This window comes from Charadrius vociferus, unplaced genomic scaffold, assembly GCF_000708025.1.
Source record: "Charadrius vociferus isolate BGI_N301 unplaced genomic scaffold, ASM70802v2 scaffold549, whole genome shotgun sequence".
Lineage (NCBI taxonomy): Eukaryota > Metazoa > Chordata > Aves > Charadriiformes > Charadriidae > Charadrius > Charadrius vociferus.
The window spans coordinates 732,742-742,676 of NW_009650103.1; the positions used below are offsets into that span (position 1 = coordinate 732,742).

At 38.3% G+C, this 9,935-nt stretch overlaps 1 protein-coding gene across 1 annotated transcript in view; it reads right to left on the minus strand.

Moving 5' to 3' along the window:
- Positions 1-9,935, minus strand: part of AK8 (adenylate kinase 8) — a 70,712-nt gene that overhangs the window by 23,838 nt on the left and 36,939 nt on the right. Inside the window, exon 10 of the mRNA XM_009892235.1 lies at positions 4,903-5,044. Coding sequence (XP_009890537.1) covers positions 4,903-5,044 — 142 coding nt within the window. The remainder of the gene's footprint in view (positions 1-4,902; positions 5,045-9,935) is intronic.

Consider the following 9,935-nt stretch of genomic DNA (forward strand, 5'->3'; position numbering starts at 1 on the left):
CTCTCTCCCTGGTCCAGGCACATTTTATTGTACTGACTTAGTACCTTGATTACCACATCGTTTTTCTGGGTTTTTTTTCCCCTGAAAATGAGGAGAAAATAAGTAGATATAATTATAACATTTCTTCTTTGTTACTCATCAGATTTTTGTATGCCATCAATTAAAAACACATCTATTATAAACACACAATATCCATCATTTAAATTAGGCCAAAGTTTTAAAAATGCCCTGTAAGATTTTTTCATGTCAGAATAATTCAATCACTATTATGTTTCCTTGATGCAACTATTTTGGGACTTCGCTTGTTCCTTGATAGGATTTTAATTAAGTCATTTACATTTAATTTCCAAATATGTAGCTGTTACAGAAGGCAGCAAGCAAATGAAAAGACAAAAAGAAACCTGAAGACAGACAATCTTTAACAAAAATATTTCTGATATAAAAATGAATCTGAGGAATACGTATTCAGTGATAAGTATTCCAGTCCATGTCTGGTAAACTCTCAGATAATGGCAGCATGGTAGGGTCACTGGGGTTCTATTAGCTCAATTAATGAGGAGTAAGATAAGGCTAACACCTAGCTCTTCAAACGGCTAAAAAATAGAGCTGATAGTAATGGAGTTATTAACCTTCGCCAGCCATTGAATTTTGCTGCTGATTCAAACTCCATTTCCTAGTTCAGGCCTCCATTAATAGGCTGTTTATTAACTCTAATCCACATTGGGATCAGCTGCAGAAATATGAAAGCCCCGTGTAAAGACCAAATAGTTAAAAAAAAATTAGAAAATCTTTATTTCCATTCTGATTTTTCCCTTTTCATCATATTCACAGATTCTACCTTAGAAATTAGGAACTTCATTATCCTAAATTGTTTGAATACAGGTCCTTAGCAGTGTGATGAAAAAGAAGCTTTAAATATATTACGTAAAAAGATGACATAATTGGGGATACAACCAAATCATTTTGAAGGCCAAATAAAACACTGCTGAAAAACTTGCACTGGAGAAGCTAGTGCCGTTTATTTTCTCTACTGGAAAAGAAAAAAACTTTAATATATTGGAAAAATGGGTATTTGAAATATATTATATATGTATTGTCAGGTCAATTCTCAAGTTCATCCCTCCCCATCCCAGCTTTGTCTTTCCACTTGTATCATTTGTAGATACTGCTGTAATATAATTAGTCAATACTGAAATGTGAAACAATCGACCCTGGATTCAGATCAGATGGAAAAAAACAAAGGAAATGATGGAACAGAGGATCTAGGAATCCCAGGACACACTTAGCAGCACAGCCCGTTGGCACAGATGGAAGGGCTTGCTTTATCAGCTTGAGGAGAACTCTAACACAAACCTGGTTACAATTTTGACTAGAGACCTTGAGTTAAAGGGTCTTTAGGCTCTGTGCTGAGCTTGCACACACTCAATTGAGATTTGTGGCACTTAGTGATTTTTCAGTATATTTTCAATGAAAGACACACTGTACAGTTACCATAGCTGACACATACAGGACATTCTTCCGAAATCTAGCACAATAACATCTAACAGAATATCAGCAATTATGAGTAATGGAGTTAAGATCAAAACAAAGACAAATGTTTATGGTAATAGATGAACATCCAACGCACAGTGCTAGCCTCAAAACTGAACGCAGTTCTGGTCGTCCCACCTTAGAAAAGAAACAGCTAGAATAACTAGAGAAGGTAGAGAACAGGGGGACAGGTTGAGCAGAAGAGTGAAATGACTTTTGGGAAACGAAAGGATAACCAGACCAAGGTTCTTTGCCTGGGGAAGAGACGACAGAACAGGCATATATAAGAGGCTTATAAAATCAGGCATGTTAGGAGAGCGTGAACAGAGAAGGCTTCTAACTGTGTTTCCATAGAAGAAAGGAGCCCAGAAAAAACACTGTGAAGTATTTTCAGATGATGTCTGGTGAAAAAGTAAAACTCTTTTCCATACGATTTGGTGGAGGCCAGAAGTACAGTGTGTTGAAAAAGAGACTATAAAGTCAAGGAAAATGGGCTGTTAGACAGTTGTCCAGATGACCCTCTGGCTCAGGGAATCCTTAAACTGCTGATTGCCTTAAGCTGGCCTGGAACCAGCAGACAGCTGGTCATGAACCAGCTGAAGCTAATGACAAGAGATATATAACAGATGACACTGTTGCTGCTGAATCTTATTTTAACTGTAAGTTTGGGAGAGGGCAGAAGGAGATAAGAAAAATTTTGCTAGCTATTAAATAGAGCTTTCTGTATATTAAAACTATCCATGACTATGCTATATATTTTCTATTGTTGCTCAAGCATTAACAATTAAAAAAGCTAAAATACCTATTTACACTTATTTGGATGAGGGACTGAATTCAGTCCTTTGCCTTAGTAGTTCTGAGCTTCAGACACCAACCTGTAATTGTGTTTGGATTCCCACTTACCGTAGGCACTAAGTGGTTAATGGTGTTCTTTTACTAGATAGCTGAGAGACCACTAATAGATTCAGCTTCTTATTTGCCCTAAAGGCTGCCACAGTTCAATACGATTAGGATCCTGTCCACTTAAGCAGTAACTGCTTCATAAGGAGGAACACAGAAAGCAATACATGTCTTCTCTGAGTACAGAAAGAGCAGTTCTTTGGTAGACAGGTTTTGTCTGATACAGGCAGGTTTTCCCGTACCAGCCTGCAAGCAAGCCTTTGCCTACTGCAAATTCTAATTTAAAGAAAACCCTGTACCTTACTTTTTCAGTGGAAAATGAATTATTTTCCTTTTTGTTGCAGGGCAGTTCTTTGGATGCAGTGGCTGATGCTGTATGAGATTTTTTTATTATTACGTTTTAACAAACTTTATAGCCCATTTTGTTTGTTTTCAAATAACTTTATTTTCCTTCTTTTCTACCATCAATTACTAGGTTTGTTTTTCTTTCCATAAGATGGAGGAGTCAGGAGACTGATCCTGCTCAATGCTGTATAATTTAGTATTATGTGTACCAGCTTTATGAGGTGGGAGTCAGATAAAACATAGTATTTGAACACTAACCATTTATTAGCTCTAAGGAATAGATTTATGACTTGACAAGCAGACAATAACTCTGTGTTCTGATCAGCCAAAGAGGTCTACTTCAAGTTCAAACCAGAGAGTAACATACTCTTTCACAAATAATTTTGCTTACTGATGTGACTAGATTTTAATAATAAACTTGATATATATGTAAATTTATTTTAATCTAATTTCATCAACAGAGCCCTCCTAAAAATGAGACTTTGTAGATTGTTTTGTGTCTGATTTATAGATTTCTGCATCCTATTCCCAGATTGATTTTAAGGCTATAATTCTATCAGGTTTTTCTCCTGATGTCAGAAACACCACCTCTGCAGATAGTGTTTTATAACTAGCATCACAACAGAAACTGAATTACTGCCCTGCTATCCTATGCTGCAATATGTCCTTTTGTTTATAATCACCCTCTCTCCCTTATATACCTACCACTACAGTTTCCTGGAAAATATCAGCTCCAAAATCAATCAGGTAGCATGATGTCTGCTTTTGTCCCTTACTTCAACCCCCATATAAAATAGTAGGGGCCAAATTCTTAACTCGGATATGAATCTGCAGAGCTCTTTAAAGAAAATGGAAGCTGAGCAAATGGATCAGTGCCAAATTCCCACCCACACAATTTTATAATGAGTTGTTCCTCACTTGATGAGGTCTTGATCCTGTAAAGAAGCACATGGCACACACTTGAGTATTCACACTGATCTCAGGTACTCGGATACGTGTTTAGGGACTCAGGACCTACCTTCTAAATGCACATCAAGAATAATCCATGGGAACTGTTATTTACCTGAATCTAGCATGTTTCAAGATTCTTTCTCCCTTTTTTCATTAAATGAATTCCTGTTTAAGATGTATTTTGTCTTACTTTTAATAAATGAAGTTACTCTTGTTTTCACATATGTTAATTTTTAAACCTTGATGGCATGACTGCTAGCTCCCTCCCTTTTTACTCTCCTCTCTTCTCTCCCCAGTTCGCCGATTCCATCTTACCCTTTTACATCTTTCCGCTGTACCCTGTACTGGGCGGGGGGGAGAAGCGAGGGCAGCCACACAGAAGACAGAGGAGGAGTAACATTGCCAACTTAAACACTTAAGTGGGTAATATATTTCCACTACTACTTTCTAGATAAGAATAAGATTCCTGGAAGTATACAGACTACAAATTTCCAACGTATGCCTTTGGAGTGGCCCCTGTGTCCACCAGTGGTATGGACTGAACCAGGAACCCATGGAGGGGAACGGAGAAGCCTCTCAGCTTTGACGAGTACACCAGCATTTCAAATCCTTACCACCCTTGGACCAGCTGCAAAGAGTAACTCCATTTTATTTGCCTGGTAGTCATAACAGTTCTCTTTTGATGCTCATTTCTCTTATATTACATTTCTGAACACTTCATTATAGCTCAAATAAAATATAATTCTCATGTTGTTTTTAATTATTTCACAAAACCCAAAAGTCTCATAATGAGCTCCTCGCAATACTAATATATTTCCATGATATTACACCAATGCGAAAGAAAGAAGATGTAGATCCCCCCTCCTGCTGCAAATAAAATACACCTTCTGATATAATCCAAACTTTAATCCATTTCTTATGGTTTGCCTTTAGAGGCAACTCAAACAAATAACCAGAAGAACAAACCTCTTCTCTCTCCCACAGTCTGGCCATCTGGAGGATTTGTAAGGCCAATGCTCTATTTCCTACTCTCCAGGAGCAAGACCTCTTTTCTAGCTAAGGAAGGAATAAATAAATAAGATGCAACAGCCTATACAGTGTCAATAAACACCTGCATCTTTCCATAAACAATTTTTTCATGTATGTAATGTCGTGATTGCTAAATTTATATCTTACCTGTTTGGAATAATATGTGATTTTTGCAGCTGTTCTCCCTGCTCTATGTCTCTTGGGAAGCCATAAAGCACCCAACCATTGGTCATGCAGTCTAGTGCATTTAGGCGTCCTGCCAGGATCTTCATAACAAGGTTGTCTGGAACTGCAAAGGATTAAAAAGATGACATTTATTTTGTATGCTGAGTCTGCAATTAAGGAGGGTACAAACTACTTTCTCTGGTCAGACTGCTACAGGAACTAAACCACACAGAATTATTCCTGTTTATGATCGATAGATTTTGGAGAGAGGAATCACTGTTGACTTTGCATATTTACTGTGCTATCATGAAACCCCCAAACTCATACGGAGCTGTACGACTAAAGCAAAGGACTTGGTAAAACTGATGCCTACATAATTTTGCAGTGTACTTTTTCTCTCAGCCACACTGGGCTGACGTCACAATGAAGCGTGTGACATAATCTTATCAAAATGCAAAAATAATGATCTGAGTTGTGTAAAAGAAATCCTAAAACAGGAAAGAAATTTCTGTGGCATTCTGTATTTAACATAGCAGATGATAATGGTTCTGCCACAGCAGGTTAGATGCAATATTTCTCCAATTTGCCCAACGGCTTGAAGCTTTTATAACTGAAAATAAATTTCCAAAATGTATTTCAACTACTGTAATTACTGCATTGATGACTCCCTAATTTTAAAGATAGAAGTTCTCTTTCCTTTATTATTATTTTTCTTTAAGGCAAGAGAGAACATCAGCAAGGTGCTGACTGGGATTATAATTACTATGCAGCTTTTAAAATTCTATTTAATGGAATACAGTGGTAAGGAGGTATCCTCCATACTTTCACTACAGCCTTCATAAAGTAAAATATTTCAATTGGATATGTAAACTTACATGTCTTGGGTTTTTTGGGTTTTTTTTGTTTGTTTTATTTTTCTTTTCCTTTTTACAGAAAAATTAAATTGATTAAATTGTTAGGTTCTATAAGAGTGACTAAAAATTCTGCGAGGACTCTTGCAATGTGTCGGGTTTAGAGTCAAATGACCAAAAAGAAAGGTCAGCAAAATCATCTCAAGCCACTTCCCAAAAAAGCAGCCAAAACAATTTTCAAGAAGCAGTGAGAGTCCCGTCTCTTTATTTGTACAGTATGTCTAATACACTGTTGCCTCTACTGGAAACAAGCAATAAAAAATGCTACATAAATCCACATCATGGAATGTTGATGTTTTGATACTCTGCATCTGCATACAAAAATACAACAACAAGTGTTTGTAGGAGAGAATATGTGTCAGATTTCTAACAATGCAATTCGCTTTAGGACTGGCTGACAGGAATGCATCTGTATTTTAGTAGAGTATATTATTATCAGTGTGCATTTATACCCTGGGTACAAGCAGGTTTTAAACCACAATAACAGAATCTATTTGCTTCCTGAAATTTAACATTTCCTAAAGACTTACACATCTATCATGAAATTCATTACTTCTCCTTTAAGTAATCAAATTACTGAGTTTACAGACTTGCACTCAGGATTCAATGTACCAGCAAAAAGGGAGGAAAACCACAGGGAATTAATTAGAAAACAGATTAGTGTATTAATTGAGGATACCCACTTCACATTATAAAAAACCAAGTAATATTCTCCATCTGCTAAAAGAAAAAAGGAATGGAATAAAACTAGACACATTGTCAGAGAGCAAAATGACAATGCAAAACTAAGCATTCTGTTAAAAATGGGATCCATAAAATTAACTATACAACAGTGCAGCAGCAGGCAGAAATGTTATTAGACAGATGATACTTATCTATCTCAGACCTGAGCTGCAGGCAGGGATAGAGGGGATAACAGGAGAATTTCAGTGCTCTTTGCAGGGCAGTTCTTCCCTACCCTCCAGGTTACAAGAACTAATACAAAACCAAGACACCCTGGTAAGAAGAAAGAAAAAAAAAATCCCACCTTCTCTTTGCCCAAAATATATTCCATACAAAGATCAGTGGAATTTTCCTGGTAGTCCTGAATTTTTGGCTGCAGCACTAAACTCTCTGTCTTGATGCGTGTTATTTTATCATGATTCCTACTGGAATCATTAACATGGATGTACAAAGATGCCAAAATACATGGGTTTTTTTGAAACATTTTCAGAATGCTTAGACAGTTTTGCAAGGGATTTGACTGAAACCTACAAATCCAAGAGTAAAACTGCACTAAGGTAGGGTTCTGCTGGAGCTGACGTCTGTGTGAGATGAACAGGGAATAAGGGCAGAGGCTGAAAGCCCCAGGAATGGCACAGAGAAACAAGTGGGTATACTGTGCTGTTGAGCTTCCAGCAGATTGTAGGAGATTCTCCAGTTCTGGGGGTCAAATTGCTCCAATCCTGCATATGGGGAGCAGAAACACTACAGCCTACAAGAAAATTAAAAAGCAATTGTGGTGGGAACCAGGCAGCATCTCCTCGATCTGATCACTTCCCATCGGCCTTCTGTGCATCCTGATGATCAAAATCCTGTACTTTGGTCACTACTTTTGAACAAAACTGAAGCAACCACAAGAAGAAAAAACAAATCAAGATACAGTGACAATTAATTAACAGTTTACCTAATGGCATGCCAGGTTTGGGGTATTTTGAGTAATACTGGGGATATGTGGTAACCCCAACACCTTGCTAATTTCAGGGATGACTGAGTAGAAGATATCAGCAATGCACTTCAGGTTGATTCTGCACTCATGTACATATATATACACATCACTGAATAATATAGATGCTTACATATTTTCTGTGCCTCCCTCTAAAGCTTGATGGTGAGAAATAAAACATAAACAAGTCAGACAGCAAGCTCTGCTCTCCTCTTGATTAGCAAACATACCTATCGCTTCAACACAATAGGGGAACATAGCTTGTTGGCTGTTCAATGGCATTACAAAGTACATCAGCTGCCCTTGAACAGGAACAGTCACACTTAAAACAGCTGCATTAAAACTGTAAAACATCTTCCACAGACCAGAGGGGAAAAAAAAAAAAAGAGAAAAAAAAAAAAGGAAGGAAGAAATCAGTATTATTCTTATTTTGCTGTGGTACAGACAGAGTAGGTAATGAAGAACTCTGCAGTATGGTATTCCTTTTCACTCATGTGGAACTGTCTCTTGAATGTAAGGCAAATTAATAACCTGTAATTGGAGGGGCACACAGTCTGTAAGTAACTAGCCAGAGGTCTCCTGGCCTTAAACACATGACCCAATGGGCTATATAGCAAATAAAACTTAGAGCTTTTCTGATGAGACAGTCAATCTACATGTTTTAAGTAGATTATGAAGCACAAGAGCTTTGAATAATCAATTCCTTTTCAACATAAGCTTGTGTGAGTTTCCAACTCTGAAAGTTGGGGGAATGAGACTCTAGAGAGATTTTACTTTATCGTTAGAGAAGTCCAAAGATAAGTTTCTTGTAAAAACTACAATGTGCTACAAAGAGATATCCAGATTAGGTAACGTGGAAGTACATCTCTATTAAGGCAAGAAATCAAGGTACAGGAGTAAAATTCACCCCTCAGAAGTAATGCTGCGGAGCCGCTGTGCTACAGTGATACCCTGTGCTGAGAGCATCGTACATAGCTGTGGACCAAGGTCACGTGAATCTCAGAAATGGTATATGTGGCAGAATGAGACCACAACCAGCTCCATATAGAACTGCAATTCATTCACGCATACATTCTTGCCTAACATCAATACCACACATCATATCTCCCTTATCTTCCAGCCTGCCTCGACCACATTAATGGTCTAGGCCACACAGCTGAATTAGCAGCTGTGGACCTAAAAAGTGATCTAATCAATTCAAGGGTACGATCAGGCAGGGTACAAGGAACAGACGCTTAAAGTGCTGCTGTTCATTCTGGAACTGCTGCATGGACACCTGGAGGTTTTCTGTCTCCAGGGCTGTCAATCAGCACCTTCCAGCAGACCATTTAAAAAATATATTTACTTCCCAGAGCTTCAAAGGTTTTCACAAGTATAAGGTACTTCTCATGAAAAGTATTTCCTACGGAAACTCATAGGAGCATGGCCTATTAGCTCCCACCCAACCCATAGATCTGCAGAACTAATAGAAAACCGTATCAGGCAATCAGTTGACAAAATCATACCATCTGCTCAAGACAAAAGTAACAGAACATTAAAGGCACAGTCTGAAATGCAAAAACACTACTTGAGAGACTACAGGGCACTATTCTCCAATAGCTTCAATGCTGTCAGTGCTCCAAGCTATACAATTATCATATTTAAATTGATTCCTCCTCCATATATTTCTCTTTAAAACACTTTTGAAGGGTATTGACTCACTTCTCCAAACCTATAAAACCTCAATTCTAAGTACAGCATAAATGGATTTGCAGATGTAAATTCTGTCAGCTTTGTGCTGTAAAAAGTTTAAGGTTCCTTTGACAATATTGTCCATTTACCCTTATCCTTCTCTTGGAGGTTTTTTTCCCCGCTAGGTCTGATGACTTTCACAGCTAATTCAGATGCCCGAGGCTTGATCCCAGTACTTGACAGTTAACATCTTGCCCAGAGTATAACCTGCCGCCAAAGGCTACTTTCCAGGATTGTCCTGTCAAACCTAAATTTAGCAAAGCATGAGGTTTGCTTATCTTATTACTCTATAAACTCTGTATTATTCACAATGGGTCATTTTGGGGGGGGTTGTCTTTTGGAGAAGTATTCTATTTTCTTGCCCACATTAAGATCCTCAGAAATTTGTTTTTAATGCGTTAGAGAACGATTTATCAGTGATTTACCATCAGGTAGGTTGATCAATAGTTTGATGTAACCCTGCCAGCACGGGGGGGGGGTGAGAGCGGGCGGCTTTCCCGCTCCACCGCAGCCAATGTGCCGAGTGTAAATAAGAAAAAAATAATCCAAGTGCGTCTTCAAGGCAAAAGGGGGGGCGGCGGCGGACGGAAAAAGCCCGGGTTTTTGCCCCCGATGCAGCAAGGCGAAGGGCAGCGCATCCTCCCGGGGCGGGGGGGGGCTCACCCCGG